The sequence below is a fragment of the Meleagris gallopavo genome, chromosome 2, assembly GCF_905368555.1.
Source record: "Meleagris gallopavo chromosome 2, MGAL_WU_HG_1.1, whole genome shotgun sequence".
Classification (NCBI taxonomy): Eukaryota; Metazoa; Chordata; class Aves; order Galliformes; family Phasianidae; genus Meleagris; species Meleagris gallopavo.
Window position 1 is genome coordinate 28,964,050 of NC_139405.1, and position 26,154 is coordinate 28,990,203.

General features: G+C 36.6%; 1 protein-coding gene across 1 annotated transcript in view; it reads left to right on the plus strand.

The window, feature by feature from the left end:
- Positions 1 to 26,154, plus strand: part of BTBD9 (BTB domain containing 9) — a 114,227-nt gene that overhangs the window by 71,967 nt on the left and 16,106 nt on the right. Inside the window, exons 9-10 of the mRNA XM_085219433.1 lie at positions 4,108 to 4,297; positions 15,930 to 16,037. Coding sequence (XP_085075559.1) covers positions 4,108 to 4,297; positions 15,930 to 16,037 — 298 coding nt within the window. The remainder of the gene's footprint in view (positions 1 to 4,107; positions 4,298 to 15,929; positions 16,038 to 26,154) is intronic.

Sequence of the window (26,154 nt, forward strand, 5' to 3'; positions counted from 1 at the left end):
GCATAGTCCTCTGAATGCAGATGCAGTACCCAGTGTGATGTGATGCTTGGTAATGGCTTCTAACCTACCCAATGGCAAGAGGCTACAGTAATGGGTAAGGGGCTTCTTATATGTATATTTCCCCTAAATGTATAGGAAATTATTCCTTTTATCTTCAGCAAAGGGAGAAAAATGATGATTTCTTTTGTAGTCCAATGGTTAAAGAACCTTTAATCAGTGCTCCCTGCTGAGGTGCAATTAAGGATTGTGTAGCACACAGGTTTGCCTAGCCCACCGTCCTACTTTGAGCTTGGTTAAGGTCATAGGCAGTGCAACGTGGAAGGCTTTTACATGAAATTGTGTTTATCTGTGATCTGTCTCAGTCTACCAGACTGTTTTTAAACTGGTGCATTACATATGAAAGAGGGAACAATGAATAATGACCAAAGAGCAAGAGATAGATATAAAACACTGGAATGTCCTTGTTCACCCTCTGGGGAATGCTGTTCAATACGTATGAATCATTGTGAACATCTACTTATGCACTACTCAGTGCCTTAAGAGTACTTGTAAAGGAAAAAATGAAGAAAAAATCATTCATCTTTTGTTCACTGACAGTCATTAAAAAAGAAAAGCAAACAAAAAACAACAACAAAAAGTCACATTTAAATGTATAACAGACAGAAAGCAGCTGTATTGGTTTCTAGTATGTGGTTCAGCATTCATTCTGCTGACTCGCTTCAAGGAAGCCACAAGAGGTGCTGTTTTCATGTCTAGTTTAATGTTAACTACACACAGAGGTATTTCATTTTGTATCTTCTTTTTTTAAAGGTTAGTGTTCTTTCAAAGCCGTGCAAGTTTCCCCAGCATTGTAAGTCATCTCTTCTGCAACCATAGCCCTAGGAAATTATTAAAATTTTAAGACCATCTAAATACTGCAAGAATTTTCCTCTTACAACAGAAAAGGACAGTCATGTGGTCAGTTTAGTAGCTGCTACCCAATCTTCGATAAAGATCTGCTCGTATGGTTCCAGTTTTTTTGTTTGTGGTTTTTTTTGGGGGGGGATCAGAAAATCACAAGCCTCAGCACCTGAAAAATCAGTCTTCTATGTAATTATTTTAATCCAAACTGACAATTGCACATTGAAAAACATTATTAGTGGGATTTTCTTTTAAAATCTGTCAAAATTGTAATTCTTTTTTTCTTCCAAGCCGTAGACATGACTGTTAAAGTCTTCACATTCTGATGTAATGCCTGTAGTATGCATTACTGTGTATCTTTCAGCAATTGCAGTATCTATGGCATAGATTGGTGTATACAGTTTAGTAGAACAGCACTGTATAAATCAGATTGTTTCTCAGATATTTTGGAAGCATTTCTACCTTGAGAACAGATTATAAAAGCATCCGAGTTTTTTAACATAATATTACTATAATTAAATATACTGCCAAGCAGTTCATTGCTCCATACTGCAGCTTAAGACCAAGGAACAAAGTAAGTTTTAATAACTGTTTTGATGCTGCCATACTGTAACTTCAATCACCTCCTGTTGTTTGCTTACAGAATGTGTATGCTTTGCTAGCAAACATCTTTTCCATTCCCTAAAAGCAAATTCAATTTGTGAGAGTATAAACAGTGGGGGGAAAAAAAATCCATATTTGTAATCTCTTCTTTTGTTTTCTTTAACAAAGTTGGTTACTGTAATAGCTGGATGCTTGATGAATTAAAAAAAAAAGAAAATAGAAACAAGACTGTTGTTTTTTGGCAGTACATGCTTGTAAACAAGTGACCCAAATTTGAACAGAAATTCTAATGAGAGAAAGGAAGAAAACCAGAAGAATTGAAAATACAGCACAGATCAGAGTCCCCACCAGATGGTGTTTTTAATAAATGTATCAAGCCAATATAAAAGAAGATAATAAACATTCAAAATAGGGAGTGGCAGACTCCCCTAGAGAAAAGTAGCAGTATGACACCTTCTGCATGCTGCAATTAGTTAGAATCACATTCTAATTAACCGTTGTAGAAAAAGAGACACTAGATGTACACTAATACAATTTCTGTATGGCTATTAAGAAGTTAGGATAATCAGGGTAACATCTTCTGAGTCTGTGGATAAGTACAGAAATATAAATGTGAAAAGGAGCAGGGTGAAGCTTAGAGGGCACTCAGGTAAAATATTTTATGAACTGAGTTGTATTGTGTTCAATTAATGACTTATGTAGCTCATAGAGTGTCTGGAATATTCCACAGAGTGTTGGCATGAAAATTCATTTTGACATTTTATCTTGTACATGTTTTCTTAACCTAGTAGCTTCTGTTTCCTACAAAAAGCAGGACTGTATAGAAGATGCCTTAATGCCTATGTAAAATGGGTACTCAAAAAGTTCTCTTACTGCCAGGGAAGAGGGGAAGAAAAGAAAACCAAGGCAAATTCCGTTTTGATGCCTGTGGACATAGTTTGCATTGTTTTCTTTGCTTTATTCAGATAATTTCTAGTGAAGTACACCTCATGTCTGCTTCTTTCTTCCCCATAGGAATCTGAGAATTTCTGAATGTCTCTGTTTAATAATACCAAATCAAGACATTTCTAGAATATGAATGCACTGGTTTTACTAGTTTTTGATGAGCATACAGTGATGTTATCAAGTTTGATAGTGCACTAGATTTGGGGAAAACTGTTGGTTTTTTGCTACCTTGAATTATTATTTGGCTTGTAATGAACTAATGAGCTTGCAAATTTTTCCCCATTTAAGATTCTGTTCCCAGCACCACTTGCACACTTAAAACAGAATCATGTGATCACAGTATGGTTTGGGTTGGAAAGGACCTTAAGGATCATCTTGTTCCAACTCCCTATGGTGGGCAGGAGCACCTTCCACCAGATTGCCCAAAGCCCCATCCGACCTGGCTTTGAACGTCTCCAGGGAGGGAGCATTTCCAACTTCTATGGGCAACCTGTTACTCTCACAGTAAAGAATTTCTTCCAAACATCTAAGCGAAATCTGCCCTCCTTCATTTGAAAGCCACTTGTCCTATCATTACATACCCTTATAAAAAGCCCTTCTCCATCTTCTCTGTGTGCCCCTTTTAAGTACTGGAATCCTAGCTCCTCAGAGAAAATTAGCTTTTTTTGGCTACTGGAGACTTTAAAATTTGTTCTGAGATTTCGTATAGCAGTATTTCAGCTATTTTCAGATGATATAGCAGTTTTAATATATATTTTAGAGAAAATCACTGTCTGTTATTAAGTTTTCACTCTGAAGTGGATTTAACATGTTGCACAAATCCATTTTCATCTATACTATACATTACTTGTTTCCCTATGTGAAAATTCAAATAATCTTGGATTTTGGTTGTCAGTGTTTCAAATTTTTTTGTACATTTCATCTTTTGAAATTTGTTCTTTTTCTGATTTTCTGGTTTGTTTGACAGGAGATTTTGGAAATTCTGTTGAATTGATCATTGTCCTTCGTATGATTGTAATAATTTTATGTTATTTTTTCCACTCTTGTTTATTATGTTACCACACATATATTGGTCATTCTTCATCTGAAGCTGACAGTCTTAGCTTTTTTTTTTTTCCAAAGAATATTTATTATCATTTAGCTAAAACGGTGTTTTCAGTGTTATTTATCACATACAAAGAATAAACAGATAACCTTTATTTTTGCATGTTCAGAAGACATAATTTGAAACCTTGTTAATCTGAATTTTCTTCTAGAGAGTTTAAAAAGAAAAAAGAATGAGACATAGATGTCTCATATGAATAGGGCATCTTAAATAGCTTTTGTATGTCCAGTCATCATCTTAATGATGAGATTCAAAAAGCTTGGGAGTCTCTCTCAATTACGGACAGAGTTCTGTATGGGTTTAAATGTAAACAAAGCTAATTAGATAATTAGGTGAATATGTAATTCAAAAAATAAATGTTGAAGCACTTGCATAACAGAGCTTCATAGTTTATATTAAACAATAATTAATGTTTCCTTGTGTTGATCATACTTTGATAGTTCGGTTTTTGGGGTTTTTTTTCCAGTTTTTTTGCCAGGAATGAATATCATTACTGTCTGAACTGTTTTCTGACTGTATCACTGTGTGTATCTTCCTCGTGTTTTAATTTGCAGTTCCTGCTGAAAACGTTGCAACAATTGCAGATTGTGCCAGTGTGATTGAGGGTGTCAGTAGAAGTCGCAATGCCTTGTTGAATGGAGACACAAAAAACTATGATTGGGATTCCGGGTACACGTGCCATCAGCTTGGGAGTGGAGCTATTGTAGTACAACTAGCACAGCCCTACATGATTGGATCTATACGGTAAGACGGTTTATTTTTCTCTAAATTAAAGGCAACAGTGAGACTTTTGCTGAATACAGTTATTTTCTATAGAATAAAGGATGTTTGGAAATTATGGTAGTGAGGTATCTAGTTTAGTAATTGTCCTTTGACATTTTTATTTCAGTATAATGGTTATGTTAAAAATTAAATACATGAATTGTGTGTCAAGATACAGCAGTTCAATTCCAGAAAATACTATATTTCAAAGGCATAATAATAGTAATAGTCAAAATGTAAGATTAAAGATGTATATTTATAGTAGAATAGAAATTCAATTGCAGCCTCACTTGTGATCACAGTATGAGCAGTTCTTCACATGCATCTCATTGTGAAAATGGAAACATGTCTTGAGGAGAGCCATCATATCAGAGTCAGCTAGGTTTCCTTTTCACTATACAATTATTACAAGCTCTTAACTTGAATATGAAGTATATAGTAAGGGCACAGTAAATTGAATATTGCTTTACAGTGTTGGATTAATTATGTTATTTAGATCTGGATTGAAATACATTGGTCTGTTCTCACAGTGGGTATGTTTGCAGATACGACAAACCAGCTTTGGGTAATGTAAAAGCTTTTTGCACTTCTTCAGTTTTCCTTTGTGCTTTGGAAATAGATTGGAGAGCAGGATTGTAAACAGGTGAAGAAGAAAATAGTCTTTCCAACTTCAGATTCAGAATGTAAATGATTTTCTTTAACAAAATCAGGCATTCAAAACCTTGTCTTGATGTCTGTTTGTTCTTTGTAAATTTAGAGTGTGTTGTCAGGAACTTAATTTAGTTCTCTGTGATAATGAAAAAAAAAGAAAGCTTTCTGAAGCTGAAGTGAATGTAGAAACTGCAGGTTAGGTCCTTGTTAGCAGCAGAGGCCCAAGATAGGTATATATTGCTAGGATCTGTGCCATCTGCCTATCAGTTGTCTCTTTGGACTAGTTGATTAGTGAGTGAGATGTGACATTTCATAATTGCCAGTTTTTGTTTTCCAGCAATGGAAAAAAGGAAGTCTAAAACTGTTTAGGCTGAAGGAGATAATCAGTAGGGAGGTGTAAGAAAATGCCTGAGACTGTGGTTAGTTTTCTTGGATCCTCTTCTCTGTCTACTCACTGTACATTTGTATTCTGAAAAAGCAGACTTTCTAACTGAGTTCAGAGAAAAAAAAAAAAAAAAACAACATTCCAGTATTCCTGAATCATGAAAATAAATGGTTCCTTTCTTCCAAAGCTATGTCTTTTGTTTTCAGCTTGTAGCACTGCTGTGATGATTATAAACATGAAAGTTTTAAGTCAGAAATCCAGACTCTATCCATTACAAATGTACTATTTGTCTGTTTCCTTGCTACACGAGTTATACATACTGTGAGTCCAGCACTGTTCTCACCATGTGCAACAAGCTGAATAAGAAGCATAGTTGGCAGCTTTCCACAGCGAATATTTTATGCTTTTGAGTTTGATGTTTTTATTGTTAAATTAAGTATTGCATCGCAAGTAGAAAACTAAAAAGATACAGTACTCGGATATCTTAAAAGAGGTAATTGAAAATGTAATTACAAATTTTCATGCCACTTTGAGCTTAAATTTTAAGTAGCAGCAGAGACTTGCACATGTGAAGGAATAAGAGAAGAATATATTAACTAAAATGTATTGTTTTCATTTCATTGTCCCTCTGTCTCCCAGCCTTAGAATTTTCTGCTATCTTTAAATTGGTGAATCGTACTGTCACTTCAAGTTAGTGCAATAGTTGGGCTTTCCTGTATTAAATGTAATGCTAGCATTTATTCTTCTTGAGCAGGAGTTTTGGGTTTTTTTCTTTGTTTTGGTAAATTTGTTTTGTTTTGTTTTTTTGTTTTGTTTTTAATCAAACTTAATATTTAATGATGTATTAGATGAACTAGATTTTTTTTGGTTGTCAGGAAATAACTGCACAATTGGAAAGTATATAAAGTGAAATAATAACCACTTTTTTTAGATATTTTTAAGTGAATAGGCATTGAATTGTTTATGTGCTATAGTAAATATATAAGGTCAGTCTCTTTTTTTTTTTTTTTGATGGTTTTTCCTGCACATACGATACAAGCAAGATGACAGCTTTCCTTAAAAAATGACAATAAATAAGCATCATCATCATCAGGATCTGTGAGACAAGATGACCTGCCTTGCCTGGAGAGAGAGAGATGTTAGCACTATGTCATCCTTTCATTTTCATGTTCTGCCTAGAAAAAACAAGTGTGTGTTAAGCTAATGTCTGTGTCAGATGATAGGCAGATGAGAGAAGGATGCCCCTTTGAATGGAGAAGGGCGGTTTTACTACATAGCAGCTGCTTCTTTGGCATGAGTCTGTAACGTCTTCTACTCTGCAATGTGGAAGACAGTGACAAAGATCTCTAACACTGGGAAATCTATGGCTGGAACAAATGTCAAGTAACATACAGACACAAAGCAGAAAGTCTTACTATTCCATCTTAATGCAAATGGAGGAGTTATTTTATTTTTTTTTTAAGCAGGTCTTCCAGACCTGATTAAATTGTATTAATTGCCTATTTTCCTATTATGATTACTTGAAAAATTCCTCGATCTCATTCTTCCACTAGGATAACATTTCCAGGAGCACTTTCTTTAGGCTAGCCACACTACAGAATGTCATGAATTGTTCTTCCCCCAGAAACTGAGTCATTGGGTTTAGATTCTAAAGGAAGAATTAGAAATTAAAGTCTGCATCCTTTACACTTGGAGACATCAACATGCCATTAAGTATGTTTGTGTCAGAGATACTAAATATATAAAACTTTTTTTTCTTAAAAAAAAAAAAAAAACAACAACTAAAAGGGTAGTAGATGCTTTTAGTTTCTAGAAATCAGAATTCCACTGAAGAGAGCCTCAAAGTCAAAATGTGTTACTATGGCAACTAAACTCTGAGTGTTGAGAAAAGCAGGGCTATTGGTGCTCAAATATGCATTAGAAATGTACAGAGAGCTGAATGATTCTTGAGTATATGTTATCTGCATGTTTTCTGCAAGATCTGTCAGTTTATTTTAGTATCTTTGAATCATTCACGTTGGAAGGGACTTGAGAAAGTGATCTTGTCCAGCCTCTTCATCAAAATAGCATTACCAGGAAAGAACTAAGACCATCTTATTCAAGGCTTTATGTAGACAGGTCTTGAAAACCTTCAAGAAAAGAGATCCACAACTTTTCTGGGTAGCTTATTCCAATATTTAATTTTCCACACCTCACATTTTTTCTCTTTAATGTGGTTCCTGTTTTCTCATGGCTTTAGACCATCTGGAACTTCTGCTTCAATTTATGAACATTGTCTTATATTTCTCCCATTCTGCACCTGAGAAAAGAGCCCTATTCATTCTTTTTGATAACCTGCTCTCAGGTATTGAAAACTGCTGTAGAGTTTCTCCACCATCTCAAGCTCTCTTAGGCTGAGCAAGATATTTTCCTCGGTCTCTCTGTGCACCTGCTCCAACTTCTAGAGTGTCTTGGGGATCCTTTGCTAGATTTGCTTAAATTTATCAGTGTTGTATTGGGATACAAATTTGGATACAATATACCAGTAGGGGATCTAATGAGTGTCAAAAAAGAGAGAATAATCTCTGTCCCTTTTTCTGCTGATTCAGTTCCTGTTGATGCAACTCAGTATGCTGCTGGTGGCCTTAATTGCTTAGAAGGCACATTGGCAACTAATCTTTAGTCTTCTGTTCACTGTGGCTCCCATGTCCTTTTTAACACAGCCAGTTAGACTGTAGCAATTACTACTGTAGTGATTTAGTCTATATTCATATAGGTTCTTGCTTTTGACCTGGAATTTCATAGGGTTAATTTTTTTGCACGTGTCTCTAGTCATCCCAGAAGCTAGCAGTCAGTCCTGAAAGACAGCTGCACCCTGATAAAGATTTTTAACAGGTTAGGTCACTGAATGAACTCTGGTGGAAATTTTGTAACCAGACTCCAGGAGGATATTGAACTGTTAACCTCTGGCATAGAGCTAAACCATCCACCCAGTTGTCACAGGTTTTGTAGTTTAAACATCCCAGCTGGGATACAGGGATGCCATGGGAGACCGTGTTGAAACCTTGTTAATACTAAATGTGTTTTTAGATATTTTTATATGAATTTGCAGTTCTCATCTTCCACATCAAAGTTGACTTAGAAATTCTGAACAAAGTTAATAATAGTCATAGAATTATAGAATCACCAAGGTTGGAAAAGACCCCTGAGATCATCCAGTCTAACTATCCACTTACTACCAGTAAACTGTGTCCCTCAGTATGACATATAAACGTACACCTCCAGGGTAGTGACTCAACCACCTCCCTGTGCAGCCCATTCCAGTGCCTGATCACTCTTTCAGGGAAGAAATTTTTCCTAATGTCCAACCTGAATCTTCCCTGCACAACTTGAGGCCATTCCTTCTAGTCCTAACAGTAGTTACCCAGAAGAGGCCAACCCCCACCTCGCCACAACCTCCTTTCAGGAAGTTATAGAGAGCAATAAGGTCTCCCCTGAGCCTCCTTCAGACTGAACAATCCCAGTTCCCTCAGCTGCTCCTCTTAAGACTTGTGCTCCAGACCCCTCACAGCTTCATTGCCTTCTCTGGACACACTCCAGTGCCTCAGTGTCTTTCTTGCAGGGAGGGGCCTAAAACTGAATGCAGTACCTGAGTTGCAGCCTCACCAGTGCTGAATACATCATCTCCCTGCTCCTGCTGGCAACGTTATATCTGATACAGGGCAGGATGCTATTAGCCTTCTTGGCCACCTGGGCACATCAACACACCCATGGCCATTTCTTCCACACAGTCCTCAGCCACTCTGCCCCAAGCCTGCAGTGTTGCTCGGGGTGGTTGTGGCCAAAGTGCAGCACCCAGCACTTGTTCTCGTTGAACTTTATCCCAGCTATCCAATTTGTCCAGATCCTCTGTGGGGCCTTTCTACCCCTAGGCAGATCAACACTTCCTCCCAGTTGGTTTCATCTGGAAACTTAGTTAGGATGTACTCAATCCTTTCATCCAGGTCATCAGTAAAGATATTGTATAGGAAAGACCCCAAGTGGTTCCCCTGGGGAACATCACTCGTGACTGCTCACCAGCTGAATTTCACTCCATTCACCACACTTTCTGGGCCTGGCCCTGCAGCCAGTTCTTTACCCAGCAAAGAGTGTACCTGCCCAAGCCAATAACTGCCAGCTTCTCTAGGATAATACTGTGAAAGAGAGTGTCAAATGCTTTGCGAAGTCTAAGAAGATTACATCAGCAGCCTTTCCCTCACCTCCCAGATGGGTCATTCAGTCATAGATGGAGATGAGGTTGATCAAGAACACCTGCCATTTGTGAACCCATGCTGACTGGGCCTGATCCCCCAGTTGTCCCCCACATGCCGTGTGATCTTCCTCAAAGTGATCTGCTCAATAACCTTTCCTGGTACCTTGGTCAGGCTGACAGGCCTGTAGTTCCCTGGATCCTATTTATGACCCTTTAGTCGGTGGTCAGTAGAAAATTCTGCTAGAAAAGAACTGGAAAAGATTTTGTTTAAAAGTAATTATAAATAAATAAAGTCTTTAGATTATAGAAATTTAAAAAATACATTTATGACTTCATATAATGACTGTATTATTCTTCTGTACTACAGCTCATGAGATACTTGAAACAGTCAACAGAGAAAATACATACTTCTGCTGTTTTTTTCTGTATCGTTGTCTGTCTGGACAGAAAATAACCTCACTGTTTTTCCTCTCTGAAAAGGCACTTATCAATGACAGAAAAAATTATTAAATGTAACTAGATGCAGAAAGGCAGCAATTGGCATGTTTAACATAACAGACATGATATAATTCTCTTTTATTTAGCTTTTAAATGGCTAAAACCTTAATATTGAAATGGCTGCCATATCACAATAGCTTTAACTCCTCTATGCTTATCTTGTACAGAAATCTAATGCTATTACACTGCAATTTTGGCTGATAGCTTTATATTTTTTCTATGAATTTCCAAAATAGAATGAAGAACAGGGCTTGCTATAATAGCGTGTAGCAGAGAGAGACAGAATTCTTCTGTACCGTAGTGGCTTTCAGATTAAAGAAAATACAGATGTATTGCATCTCTGCAAAAGTAGATTAAACATTTATCCCTGTTTAATCTCTTTGGATACTTTATTATTAATATGCATACTTTATGGTTAACTCTTATTTTTCATATTCAGATTAATTTTTAAGTTAATAAGTGGTACCAGGAAGCTTTAATGTGTTTTTGTTTGCATATATCATCATTCTGTACACCTTTTACACTTTCTAATATTCAATACCACTTTGTCCTTACGGAGTTTTTTCTTTTTTTACTGCTCATTTTCTGTTCTTGCCTGAACTGAGCGTGAGATCATGACTCAGAATAAACGATCGCATTAAGCACGTGGAAAATGTGCAGAGTTTGACTTATTTGAAGTATCCCGGGGAAAAAAAAAAAAAAAAAAAAAAAAAGAGTAACTTTCTGCTGCAGAAAATATAAGGAGATTGTAGGCAACCAGAGTCAAAAATGTGATTATAATTTTATAAAAAAATACTCATTCCGTGAGCTTGCTTTTCTTTTTCCCCATTTTTGAACAAATGTCATTACCTCATGTTTTAGTTTTCTACTGTCTTTTGGATTTCTGAAAGCATGCAAGTTGTTTACGAGCATAATGCTATGAAATATGTATGCTGTATTTGACAAATACTGACTCTATAGTATTTAGGAAGTGAATGTCATCCTGTAAGTTTCACCACTATTGTTTGGTATTCTTCTATCACCTTTTGTTTAAATAGTTATATAGCAACCTGAACTAAACAATGACAATCTTTTGGGGGATTCTGATAGTAAAAAGCAAGTAGAGACAACGCAGAGTACTCATACAAGCACAGAACAATCAATCACATGGGAACACATGGCATTCAAGGAAGTACTGCTGAGAAAGTATGGCAGCCTCTTTTGATGTAGCAGTCAGTTTCCCATACATATAACATGAAATTTTATTTATATTTGAAAACTGTCATTGTGTAAAATGAGGCATCTTCAGCATGTGATGGAAAAAATAGTATCACATTAAATGCTTACAGATTTACACTTAAATGTCCAAGGAAGTGGCATATTAGCTATATGTTTAAACTCATGATCTTCCAGAGAATGATCTGGATAAAGCTTTGTACAGCTTTTCCTTCTTCATCTTGAGGGCACAGGTTACCAACAAGAGCTAGTGTAGCTTTTTATTTTAATACAGAGACTTCTAGGGTCACAGGGAATTGTAAGTTCTGACATTTTCATGGAAGTGAATTAATATCTATAATAGCAAAACACAGTTTCTCTACAAAAGTTTATCCTGGTGCCTGGGATGCGTTTGAAAAATTATTGTACCTGGCATAAAAAGTGATCCTTGTGCCCAGTGTGCACTGGTGAATATTCATTTTATCAAACTGAAACTTCTTTTCTGCTTATCCAGAAAGGCATTTCATGCAGAATAAATTTGAACTAGTCTCTGTGGTAAAGTCTTCTTCCTGCCTCTTTCTTACAAAAGATACTGCAGAAAGGTGAATTAAGAATTTTTTTTTTTTCTTTCACAAGTCCCAAAGAAAGAAAAAGCTACATTAAGCAGTCATGCTGAGTTATTTTGGAAAGATTCTTTCACTTTTCTTTCACTGTTTGTTTGTTTTGTAATAATCCCAAGCCATATGCTTTTTCAAGCTTTTTAACTTGGGCTAAGTTTTGGGAGAGAGCAATTGTACACATTCTTAAAAGGAGTACATGTTTCTTAAAAGGAGTACATGTTATACATATTTCCAGTTAGCCTTTTACTCTGAAGCCAAGCCAGTTTTGATTACGATATTGTTAATTGTAATTACATCCACTAGCATGCTTCTGATACTCAAACCCTTTGAAAACCTCGATCAAAGAAACAGGACTGAGCTTCCATGATGAAAAGGATCCTATTGAAAACCATAATTAGCTACATTTTAGCAATCATTTAAAAGAAAACAGATTTATGTATGTTTTTTCTTTTCTGTCTTTCTAACATTCGGAAGACTTCATCTAAACATAGATCTTCAATCAATTCAGCATCTACTATTAGTAGTTAACAGATCAAAGATTTTAACTCATAAATTTTTTGTTTGTTTGTTTTTTAAAACAGAGAGTGTGCTTCATTCAGTCTCAGTATTTGGACACCTTCTAGCTGTAGAAAAGCAGGATGGGGAAGATCTGATGAGGCCCCAGGAGTAGGATTTTGTTTCTTTTGTTTTTTTAGTTTAGTCTTAAATGTTGCTGTGGGCAACTATTTTTATTTTTCTGTTAGCTCTGAATTTTTTCATTTGCAGAGTATTCAAATGTACAAAAAGGCTTCTGTTAAGTGTTTTGTTTCAGCTTCCTAAAGCTACTTTTGATGTCTCATTTTTTTTTGATAATACTAATGAGCTGGGCTTAGCTGAGGGCATTGAGGGAGTTCGTTTAAAATCTGCCTGTCCTGTAGACCCAGTTCCACTTTGAATGCTAGGATTCTAAAATGGAAAATAAAGAACTAAACCAGATTGCTCTAAACAGAAGGAAATAGCACCGTTTTTAAGGCAACAATACAGTCACACATGTCCTTAATAAGCCAGTTCTGAAGAGTCCAGCTACTGCTTTGGACAACATTTCTCTGTAAGAGAAAGGATTCTGTGTTCAGCAAATGGTGAGGTCATTTTCCCCCTCTAGCTGTCTTGTTTTTCAATGTTAGAAGTGAGCAATAGTGTTTGCAGTTAATGTTTCTTCCAGCAGAAGTAGCAGCTAAAAGCAAGAAAGATTTTCTCAACAAGAAGTGAATTCATAATATAAAACTTGAACACTCTTCTGAAATATGATTAAAGAGAGTCAGCTTGAAACTTTGCCTGGGAAAATCTGCAGAGTGGCACAAGTTGCTTTTCTTTTCAAACATCTCAGCTATTTTCATTACTGGATCCTTGTCTATTACACTTTGAAAAGTGTGGATCTGCAGTAGCTATTCCACTCAGCTAAAGAATGAACCCAGATTGGCTGCTTTACCTGGCTTTCACAGTTCTCTGTGTGTGGCTGTAGTTACTCTGATTTAAGTCATCAGTGCAGTTGTAGCCATTTTGGATGGTTAGCTGCTCTTTGTTTATTTGTCTACAGCAAGTTCATTGACTAACTAGCAATTTCCAGGGTAAATAAAATCCAACAATTTGCTGCTCTAGGAATTGTTAGCTGGCACAGAAGACAGAACCTGAGGATCAAGAGATAAAAACAACTGGTAATTGCCAGTATGTTGCAGTATAGTATATATTCTCCATATAAGTATTGTTAGGGTTTAGAGAACAAGGGTTTTAATAACAACAAAATCAGCAAAGCATAGGTTTACATAGTAGACATAATGTGGACTGTGCATTTCAGAATATTGGAATTTCAAAATTTTGGGTAGTTTGAAGAGCATTATTATCATCATGCTGATTTTGCATCTAGTCATCTCTAACTGAAACAGAAAGAAGATACCAGCCTGTCAATCTCAAGTCAGTGCGTGGCAAAATTATGGAGAAGCTTATTCTGGAAGTTATTGAAAAACACATAAAAGATGATTCAGTCATTGGTCACAGACAGCATAGGTTCATAAGGGGAAAGTCCTGTTTAATGAACTTAATTTCCTTTTATGGCAGGGTTACCCAAACTTCACAAGGGAATAATTGATATAATCTTTTTGGATTTCAGCAAAGCTTTCGATAACTGTTTCTTATAGTATCCTTCTGAACAAAGTATCTAGTGTACATTTAAACAAATACATTACTTGATGGGTGAGCAATTGGCCGACAGGTCCAGCTCATAGGACAAAAGTAAATGGGGTTTCATCAGGATGGTGACCAGTCACTTGTGGGTTTCTGCAGGGCTCCATTTTAGAGACAGTTCTCTTTAATATTTTCATCGATGACTTGGATACAAGACTTGAAGGTATGGTGTTGCCTTCCTCAAGTGTAGAGAGGCATTTCAGAGAGATGTTAGTAAACTGGGGGGCTTGGCAATCACCAACAGCATGAAATCTAACTTCAGTCCAAGAAGTTACAGATTCTGCACCTGGGGCTGGGCAATCTTGGATGTGCTTACGAACTTGGGAATGAGAGGCTGAAAAGGATCTGGGGATTCTGTTGGTTGCAAGTTGAACATGAGTCAGCAGTGTGCCCTGGCAGCCCCAGTGGCCAGCCGTACCCTGGGGTGCCCAGGCCCAGCACTGCCACCAGGTAAGGGGAGGGGTTGTCCCTCTCTGTTCTGTACTTTATGGCCTCACCTCCAGCACTGGGTGCAGGTTTCTGTGCCATGATGTAAGAAGGACATAAACCTGTTAGAGAGCATCCAAGGGAGGGCTGTGAAGATGGTGAAAGTTCTGGGAAGCTACGGAGTATGAGGAGCGGCTGAGGTGCTTGGTTTGTTCAGGCCAGAGCTGAGGAGGCTGAGGGGAGGCCTCACGGCAGTTGCAGCTCCTCACAAGGGGAGCAGAAGGGCAGCACTGAGTTCTGCTCTCTGGTGACAGCAACAGGACCTAAGGGAACAGCATGGAGCTGTGTCAGGGAGGGTCAGGTTGGGCGTTAGGAAAAAGTTCTTCACCAGAGGGTGATTGGGCCCTTGAACAAGCTGCCCAGGTCAGTGGTTGTGGTCCCAAGCTTTGGAGTTCAAGGAGTGTTTAGACAACACTTTCAGACATTGGGTTTGAATGTTGGGTGGTGCAGCTGAAGCCAGGAGTTGGACTCTGTGATCTTTGTGAATCTTTTCCAACTTGGGATATTCTGTGATCTGTTACAAGAGAGAGAATTCCCAAGTAAGGGTAAGGAGTAGAGAGGATACAACACTTGTCATATGTGTTTTTTGAAAATGATATGCTTAGGTTAGATCACATTCCTGATGCTTTTGATCTTCCTGTGTGAGATAAGGATGGAACTTGAAGGCTGTTGGCTATAACATTTAGAGCACTTCCGAAGAGACACACACTTGTGAGGATGCATATGGAATGGATCCTTTGAGACCTCTTTCTTTCTCCTTTTTCCTTAGCAATTTTCTCAAGAATTCCGTGCCTCCTTCCCTATACTATGATAAATTAGAACTGAGAGTTTCCATTTTTCTTACTTGCCTTTTTTTAAAAAAAACATTCTTGAATATTTACAGGGAAAAAAAAAAAAAGAAAAAGAAAAATCCAGTTAAGAAGACAGTGTAATCCTCCTGGTCAGCAGTATCTTTTTATCTTTCCATTTTAAATGACCTTTGAAAAAAGATCTTTGACTAAGGTTTAAATGAGGCAATGCCACTTGCCAAATAGATTCGTTCATTTACTGACTTTCAAATACATTAGAAGTAATTGGGTGAATGTCATAGAATAGTGTTAGTAAGATGGTTATTGTAAGTCAGTTACTGGCCTTAGGATAATGAATATAGAGATAACATTGAGATGACAATAACAGTAAAGACCTTCCTGAGCACTGGGGACACATTCCAGAAGAAACAGTTAAATATAAAAAGGATTAAGAGGCAGAAGTAGAGGACTAGGAAACATAAGTAAGCATCTTGGTTTGGCATTTGTTTTACTTATCACTCAACTGCTTCTTCATACTTAGGTTACTGCTTTGGGACTGTGATGATCGAAGCTACAGCTACTACATAGAGGTTTCAACAAATCAGCAGCAATGGACCATGGTGGCTGATCGCACAAAAATTTCCTGCAAGTGAGTTTAATTTTTTCCCATGTATTTGCACAAAGCAGAACTGAAAAATGGTTTTCCTTTTTTCTTTTTTTTTTTTTTTTCTTCTATTTTTACATAGATGACATCTCAACTGTGAAAGGAATGATGGTTATATAGCCTGTGGATAACTAATTCCAGACTGCTCAAATACGACATCACAAAGTTGCAGCATCATATCTGGCTAAATATCTAGACTTTCAAACCAGAATCTGTGAAGACATAGATGAGTACTATGCATTTTGCCCCTACCAAAGCACACAAATGCCTTGTACAGAGTTGAAAGGAGTGGAAGAACTGAGAGTAGGGCCTAAACCATAACAAGTCAACCACTGAACTCATTTATCTAAGCTTAACGTCTTCTCTGTGGTGATCATGAGGTCAGTGCATATAGGACAGAACCTTTGCTTTAGAACAGAACCCTTCCATAGGAAAGAAAACCATGCTTCTTAAAAAGATAAAAACAAAGGAAAACTGAGAACAAAACCATTTTTATTTGTATACTTCAATCAGAAAAATTCAAGTATGAATACTCTCCAGATGTATATTCTCTATTGGCCTTTCTGTAACTATTGAGTCCACTGATAAAAATCTAATATGGAAAAATCATTCAGTGTTGATAGCCACTCTGAGCAATTTGATATTTCTAATTCCAGCTGGAATTGAAAGATAGGCTGCAAAATTATCCATGCTACATATCCAGAAGTCAGGCATGCTCAGCATTCAGTGAATGTTGGTAGTATACGATCTCCTGGATGATTTTTATGATGATTCTTAGGGAGATTCTTTGAAAAAACGTATTTCCATTCTTCTTTCCCCTCTTGCGTAGTTTTCCAGAAGACACGCTTTCTGTTATTGGTGGGGCAAAACTGAAGTTATTAGCTAATATGGGAACAGATCCCACCCATCCTGTACTTGTGCCAAGTTGCAACATTGCTGATACACAATTGCTGATACACAATTGCTAAAATTTATGTTCTGTGTAGTTACAATGTAGTCTTAGGGGTGTTGGTGAAGAAGAAGTTGACACATGCTTTCACTGCCTGTAAAGGAGCCTTGGTATTGGGCTGAAATACTGGCTGGAGAAAGAATTGTAATCGTGCTCAAAAACATCTCAGCTTAATGGAAAAAACATCATCATCCTGTTTGCCCCAGCAGTGGTAGCACTGGGAAGCTGAAACCAGAAAAAAGAGAGTCACAGTGCTTTGTGCTATTCTTTTACGTTTTGATACTAATAGTCTAGGACAATCAAAAGAAGCATTTGGACAATGTGGGTTAAATTGCTGGTTGACATCCTAGTTCAAGTATCTTTTCACTGTGTTCAAACCATGGTTTTGAAACCCTTAACCTTGGACAAAAATCAGTGCACTCCTGAACTAAAGGTGGTTGTCCTTCATGATATAGTTCAAAGTATTGACTCAAAACATAACTGCTCTTGAAGTTCTCAAAGCTTCAGGAACTATTATCATGAGAATTAGAAAATTGCATTTTCACTCGCTTGCTCTGACAGACATATATCCAGCTTACGAAATGACAGTCTTAAATTTAAAATCTACAGATTTATAGTGTTCTAATGCTGCCTCTAACTATGTGCTCTCAGTAAATACAAAGAACCTGGTTATAAAACTTACAAAAAAAAAACACTTGATAAACTCCAGAACAATTCAGTTTAGCAAGGACTAGAAAATTGTAAAGAAAAGTGATCAATTTGAAAAACTGACATGAATAATTTTCATTCGTAAAATCTTTCTTTTTGAAAGTTTTGATCCTTTGTAGTTATATTTAAATCCTATGTCACTTGTAATTGTGGTATGTCAAAAGGTTTGTAGGCTGTCCTTCAGCACCATCCTTCAATTTGCAAGTGATTTCTTTGTATTTGAGAAGATTTTTCATATTCAATTTAAATCCTTTGCCCTATGATCAGCAAATCACATTTGCAAGTATCTCACCACAGAAGAAAACACTCTTTAAATGCCATTAATTTTCTTTTAAAATAGAATTTTAAAAAATACTGGAATTACTTAATTTCAAAACTTATTCTGATTTTAAGAGCAGATTGATGTGTGTAAATACTCACTCTATTGATATTCATGTGTGAACACATGAAACATACATTAAAAAACACATACATACCTAAAATAATGTTTACATACTCATACATTTTATATACGTATATATATAACACAAATTTAAGAAGTATATGAATGTTTTTGTATATATATGAATATGCAACATAAATGCCTACACACATTAAGATGTTGTTGTGAAGAACAGAGGTTCGGAACTGCTCACAGTCAGAGCTGGACTGCTGTCATTTTCTTGAAAAATATTGAAAATTGGTACTTGTGACCAAAGAAGCTCAAGAGTATTTGAATGTAGAACTGAAGACTTACAAGTCAGTGACTCATGCACTGAATCAAGTCGCTCACTTGTTAGGCAAGGTTTCAGTACAGTGAGGGAAACATTTTAATGATAAGAGAAAATTGAACCAGTCTCTTATAGGAATATATATGAATCTGTGTTTTTAATTTTGTTTCTGTAGTTGGGAGTTAAAAAAGTAAAAATAAATCTTGAAGCAAGTTGAAAATGAGAAAACTAAATGATGCTACAGTAAGGCAGAAATAGTGCAGTTTGTCTGGTTTACTATTATCAGGGAATGGAGAAGATACTCCTGATGTATGAAAAATAATTTTTTTCTCTAGTGCGGAGCTTTTAATTTCTTATCTAAGCTACTTTATCTAATGTGTTCTAGACTGAGTTTTTGTATGAAATGTTCTGTAGCCTAATGAGCAGAGTACAGGTATTTTACTTAGTATAGGACTTTTAGATCCAGTGTGCTCTTCTTTCTGTCTTTGTCCTTCCTTTACTATTGATCTATAGGTATTTTATGCAAACAGCTCAGCTCCAAAGGAGAGAATTTTTCTTCAAAATGTCTTTTACTGAAGCAATTCAGGAATTTCCCAATGATAGGTGAGAGCCAAACTTCTGTGCAGTACCTGACTCACCCTGGGGTTTAGGCAGCCAGTTAAAATTCCCACATTTAGCAATTTGCCTTAATTAGACTACAGCATAGTAGGATGGAATTAACAATACCCTCATCTCTTCAGTCTACATATGTTTATGAATGCAGCATCTGTCTATCCAGGAAGAAACAAAGTCTGTTCAGGTTCTAACAGTGGTTTGTCTCAGCCAAATCTTACTTTTTTGATTAAAACTGGAACATCCCAGCCCTTAAAAGTATAAAAATTGTAATTACTTAGGCTTATCCAGCTTTGCTTTTAAAAGAAAAAAAAAGAAAAGACATCCAAGAGATAAGTCCTTGAGTGGGATTTAGACTGTCTGCTTGACTGCTTTGCAGAGCAACAAGTCAGCTGTTACAAAATAACATTATATGTGTATTTTTTGTGAGATTGAAATGCAAACACCTTCCAAAAAGTACACCTCAAATTATCTCTGTTTCTTTTATAGATTTTAGGCATGTGAGGGAATTCTAGGTAGGTCACGGTGCCCTGAAATCCCGCACTTACTCTTCCTTGCGTTACATCTGTGTTAAATATCCTTCAGCAGGCTCTAGACAAATAACTTGCTACTGCTGCAGTAGCAAACGAAAGTGGAGAGAGTTAAAACTTCAGACTGAATTTCACAGGGGCCTACATTCAAAGAGATGGAATACATGCAATGAAAAAATTTACTTTTTGTATTCTCTATTCGCTCTTTCTCTCTTCAAAGACACATGGATAAGAGCTGTTTGCTTTGCTCTTTGCTGCCTGGCTTTATCTGAATAATCTTTCAGTGGAGTTAAAATCTTTTGCTGAAGTCGTTCATTAGTGTGCAGCCTTGCAAGTGTTTTGTGAGATCGCCAAGTTATTTTGCTGCGTCTCTGGCACAAGGGTGACAGGTGACAGGACGAGGGGAAATGGCCTCAAGTTGTGCCAGGGTAAGTTTAGGCTGGATATCAGGAAACACTTCTTTACAGAAAGGATTGTTAAGCTCTGAAATAGGCTCCCCAGGGAGGTGGTTGAGTCACCATCCCTGGATGTGTTTAAAAACTGTTTGGATGTGGTGCTCAGGGACGTGATTTAGCAGAGGGTTGTTAGGATAGTATGATTAGGTCGTGGTTGGACTTGATCTTTAAGGTCTTTTCCAACCTGAGTGATTCTAAGGGGTTGGATGACCCATAAAGGCTCAGACTTCAGTGCACATCTTTGATGATCAACACGTGGCAAACAAAACAATGAGAAAATTAAATTGAATTCAGCTTAAAAAGCATGTATTGATTTTGGCAGTCTACTGAACTATGAAGTTTCCCTTTAAACTCTCAGTATGCTGCTTTGCATTGCTTTAATAGTACTTTTAATGTAGTATTTTGTGTAAATTAATAGTTCAGTGCTCAAAGGTAGAATCTGACAGAGTATTCCTAACCTCCTCATCTCTCACAGTTCTAAAAGGCTGAAGACAGAAGCTGTATGTTTGTCATCTTCACAGGCAGGCTTGCTTCCCTCCCCTGTGTGAGTGCCAGTTAATGCGTACTGGCTGTGTAATTGTCACTTTTAAAAGTCTCAATGTTGATGTTTTCTTTCTTTGATTTCCACAATAAACTGCTTTTCTCAACCCAGTATGAAAGACAGCAATGAAAGACAGTCATGCTTCATTCTACTTTTTAAAACATGTATGATAAGCTGGCTTGAGTGTCTTAGTGTTGGACAGTAGAGACGTGTACTTGTTAGAAAAATTTGCTGACAAAAAGGCTGAAAGTCAAATGAAAAAAGATCTAAAGGCCACTGGACATCAGGCCTCAAAGTTAATGATTCTTTTGATAAAAGAAGCCCTGTAAAGACAAATACACAACAGGATGTCATGAGTGTTATCAACTGAGTACCATTTTGAATGTTCTCATGTATATTTACTGTGAAATGCATCTGGTCCATGATAGCAGTTGTGTTATGTTCAGTTGCCCAGTAGGAGAAAAAGAAATCTAATAGTCTAATATTGTTTATTTATGAGCAGTTCTATAGCAGTTGATATTAACTGTCTATATGGTTGTTTAGAGACAGATTTATCATTTTTTTTGTGGAGGGTACGACTTTATTTTCAGAAGCTTTATAACATACTGTGTTATGTCTTTTTTTTCTCCTGAACTCGTTTGCTATTTGATATGCAAAGTATACTGTTGTTATGGTAGATGTTTAAAAGCTTCCAAACTTAATTTCATATTTCCATTGTTTATTATCTTATTTAATAAGTATTTCAAGTTCTAAATTCTGAGCTTAGTTCCCCTCAATTTTTTTTTATAGTTTCTATGTGGAATATTTCCATGTGATGCCCCTTTGAGGCGTGGATGCAAGATTCATTAACAGATTTATTTTTCTTTAACTATCCTCAAGGATTTTTTCAAGAGTAATTTTCAACTTTGTCCAGTGTTTCAGATTTTTGTCACACCAGTGTCCTTTAAGCATCTCCAGTTTTCAGACACTGCTAATTTCCTTTGATAACAAATCGCAGCTGGAGAACACACTGGAGAGATCTAAGGCTAAAAACACCTTTTGAATTTAACTGTTCTGAACAGCTTTTTGAATGCATAATAGAATTTTCCATGTTGTTTAAGAGCACAAACTAAGAAAATAGTTCTGGTTTGCATAATGTTAGCGGCAAACTCAATTTTGCTCATTCTTTTTTTCCTGTATGTACATTTGTGAAATCTTTGTAATACCTATCATGATGTAAACATTTCTTTTGCTGTAGAGGTAATATTTGAAGAGTGTGAATACCCTTGTTCATAACTGCATGCAGCATGTGTTACATACAGCTCGATGATCCTTGAGGTTCCTTCCAACCCATTCTATGATTCTGTGTTATATGTGGTTCCTCATACTTGAGCACAAGCAGCAGTTTTTAACTCCTGTTCTCCTCCGATTCCCACAGTGTAGTCTATGATCCCCTCTGCAGCATTTACTTGCATCCACTTTCAACCACTGTTTTCTCCTTAACCACTTTCATATGACTGTTTCGTCCCATAACAAAACCTCTTGAGCACTTCTCAGCTGTTTTGCTTTCCAGCTCTCCATACGCTAAGATTTTTTTCTGTTGTTTCCCATTAGTCTATCATGCATGTATTATCCTGTCATACCTAAACTGAGGAAAAAAAAAAGTCTCAGTTTTGTATAATCCTTCATTCTGTCTCATACCTGAGCTGCCAAGTAGCAGAGTGGAACAGGATGAAAAGAGATGTTCTTGTACTTGCTACGTTAACAATGAATTTCAACCACAGCTCATCCTATTTTACGTGGAGTTAATTTCATAGTAAAAATGTTCTTGTACCTCTTATGTCTAACAGAATATATTTCAACCACAGTTCATCAGTATTTTATGTGATGCTAATTTCACAGCAACTCTAGGTAATCCAAATGTCTTCTCCATAGTTGCAGAACTTTGTGCAGACACATTCATACGATACAAAGAGGAAATATAGTTAAGCGGGATGTCTAGGAAATTGCTACATTGTTAAGCTCAATTTCAAGTTGCACTTCGCAGAAATGAACTGAGGGTTCTCATTAATCTGTTCATTATGCTGCTAGTAATGCCTGCTGAAGCAAGTCAGATAGATATAAAGGGTCATTTTGTGTAATTAGTGAGCCAATCGAGGCATTAAGTACATATTTTACTTGGAGTTTATATGCTCATATTTTGAAAGATCCTCATAAAGCAAAAATAAAAATAAGACTTGCCTTATTAAGCATAAAAAATAAGATTTCACAGACAGAAACCAGAGTTGTATACCATTTCAGAACATCAGGTGACACACCGAGGTGTATAAATTCTGCTTCTAGCATTTAATTTGTTGGCCTTTGTTTTAGCTGAGTCTAGTCTGATTAAGAAAGGTCTGGCTTTTTTTTAAGTTATGTTTCTTAACAGAGATCCAGGATCACAAGGAGGTTTTCAGATCGTTAAATAAGCCTTTAAAAGAGTAGCAAAGTGGTGCTAACTGCAGCAAATGTCTCTTTTGAATGCTTTACCATGTGCTTCTTTTGCTGCAGCTCTGCATGCACTCCATGCATTTAAGGTTGTATGGCTTTTTTTGCTTTGCTCTGCTATTCCATGTGGCTGCCATATTCTCAGCACATTACTGTGAGGACAGTGAAGAAAACATCACAATATCACTGACATCAGTTTGGATGTTAGCTCAGTTCTGCCTGAGGGAATACAACTGCTACCCAATAATACCCATAGTATCAGCAGTGCCTGTTTTTTTTTATCCTATAGGAGGATCCTTCCGTATGCACTGTGGCAGTACATTGGATTGTACTCACTGAGGCAGAAAATATTCTCTCTTTTGAAAATGTCTATGTTTGTATGCTTGTAGCTGAATGCATGCATGTGCACACTCTCAGCACCTTTCTGAAAAAATATTACTACAAAAAGTCATGCAAGTAATAGATCTCCTATGAAACTGCTTGAGATTGAAAAGGAATGTCTTAATTCTTAAATGTTGTTTTGCAGATGTGTTTGTTTATTTTGATATTGATTATTGCATAAGGTCATCTAACAACCCAATAAACAGGAGATGCCCAAAAGTTCATGAACGAGATGCTGAATTACTATTCTGTCTGCAGTCTCCCTTTCTCACAGGCAAAGTCATTAAATATAGCAAGTGCTGACATCTCCCTGTATAGTCAGGGGGCCAGACAGATGTCATTGCATCTTATGCTAAATGTGACATTCTGCTTTTATTTCTAAGATTTGCCCTAATTAGATTGTTGATATTTGAGATCTAATTTCATTAATACTTGGAAAAGTCAACATTTTCTTATGGTGGCAAAACAAGTGTAGTCTTAAGCATTACAAGTACCCTGTGTAAAGATACATGCAATTTTAAGCCATTGATTTATTCACAGTAGTATTTTTACCAGGGCAAGTTATATCCATGAATCACAAAATGGAAAAACTATTATATCTTCGGGTTCATCCTTCGGGAATTTCTGTACTTTGTGGATGTGGTGTGCTTTCTAAGATAACACTTCATCTGTTTGATTCCCTTCTGCACTTTGCTTTTCTATTACACTGATTTCCCACAGTGAGAATTTTCTTTTTTCTCGATGCCACTGCTGAACATTGTGTTACCTAATTTCACCCCATTATTTTGCTTGTATCTCTGTAAGCTATTTTTTTTTTCTGCTTAATGAGTTTTAATACACATCAGCAATATTTATGAAGTCATTCTGCCTGTTTCCTGTAACTTTGTGTGCTATTTCAACAATTTTCCCTGACTTTATTTCATGCTCTTTCATCACTTATTCTGTTTTTAAAATGATGCTTGTTAATTTTACCCAATTTATTCTACTCTGTCTCTATATACTTCAGTATTAAGGTACTGAGTTGGGAACAAAATGCTAAATTTGGTTTTATCAGAATCAGAAAGGAGGGCAGTTACATTGTCTCTGTTCTACAACACAATAACAGAAACAAAAGTTGCATTTGCTGTTTTTGTCTGTCGTAATTCACTTCAGTTTCATCTCTAAAATTATTGCAGTCGTGGATGTATTTACATTTTTTTTCTAGGCAGCCCACGCAAGTTTGAGTCTGAAGTCAGCAGGCTTTGTTTTCTGACCATGAGGTTAATAGATAATTCAGTTTGGAAGGATAAAGGGCTATAGTTTTCCTGCCTTCCATTAGCAAACCTCTGTATGTTTGTATTGCTGTTATGAGAAGGCACTGATGCTGATTTACTTTTTTCACTGTTTCATTCTTGTTAGAGGCTGTGGTTCAATTTACTGCATTCCGTGGAGGTTTGACATGTCAATTAGATGTTATCGACAGTAATAGAAGGGCAGTTGCTGTAAATGTGAAGTTTTTATGAGTGGTCCATGAAGTGGTGCCCAAGGGAATGCAAAAGAGAAGAGCGATAAATACAGTGTTATGTTATATGCTACAAAGGAACTGATTAATAGAGAGTGTGATTCTGTCTCCTATCCCTAAAAATATTTGTATGTGTTTGCTGTTAATCAACTATTCCATTTGTGTGAAAATCTGTGTAATAACAGTAGCTTACAAACTGTTCTAGGATTACAGGGTAAGAAGTCTTTCCAGTTAAAAGCAGCCCACTGGTTGTATTACTGTGTTGGGTGGCTGTTCATTATCTTTGCTATCTAAATGAATATCAGAAGAATAAATATTGGTAATGAGTGAACACAATGAAAGCAGTTCAACCTCTAGGACTGTACATGCTTTTCTTCTGCTTGACAAAGATAATAGGTAGAACTGCATTTAGTTTGTGTGTAAGTTAAAAACTAAAATGCAGAGGACCTTTTGGTCTTCACAGTGCATTTCTTCTACTTTCTCTCTCCCCATTAGTGACTTGGGAAACAGAATGAAAAGGAAGTGGCTGAGCCAGATACCAAGTGTGACTGACTTCTGTGATTTATGGCTTTGGCGCTCTGAATTAATATGGTGTTAAATGACAGCTTTAGCAGGAACAGTTTTATTTTGCTTTATTGTTTAGTACTGTTATAATGAAAAACATGTTTTTTTATTGGCAATGTATGAGGTGGCTGTAGATCTTATTTTATAAAGATTAGTCTGTATCGCAATAATGTTATAGCATTTTTAGAGCATTTACCTGTACTGTTAGATACTCCACAGCAGAGGCAAATATATTATTTGTTAATAGAGCAGGAAATGTAATGCTTACTGTGCAGTATGTACTACAGTGCTCTTCCTGTCTCTGTTGGTTGCTTACTCGTGTACACAGCTTTTTATTTGGCAGCTTCTCGTGGTAGTTACTTGCTTGCTGTCTTGTTTTCAGTGCAATCATCAGACTGATCTATGGAAAGTCAACACAACTACTCTTTCCTTTTCCTTTCATCTCCTTTTACAAATGTCTCCGCGTTCATCGCAATGAATACTGGATTTCAGTTAAAAGTTGTAGTCGTCACTGAAGTATTCCACATTCAAATAACCTGAAGTGTGTTTTGTCACTGACAGAATTAGACACGTGCAGGCAAGCATTAGAAAGCAAAATGGAGGTTACTTATTGACAGTTGAAGTTGTTCAACAATTGTTCATTTCTGCTTGTTCTTTTAACTCTTTTGCTTATTTTTGGAGGGAG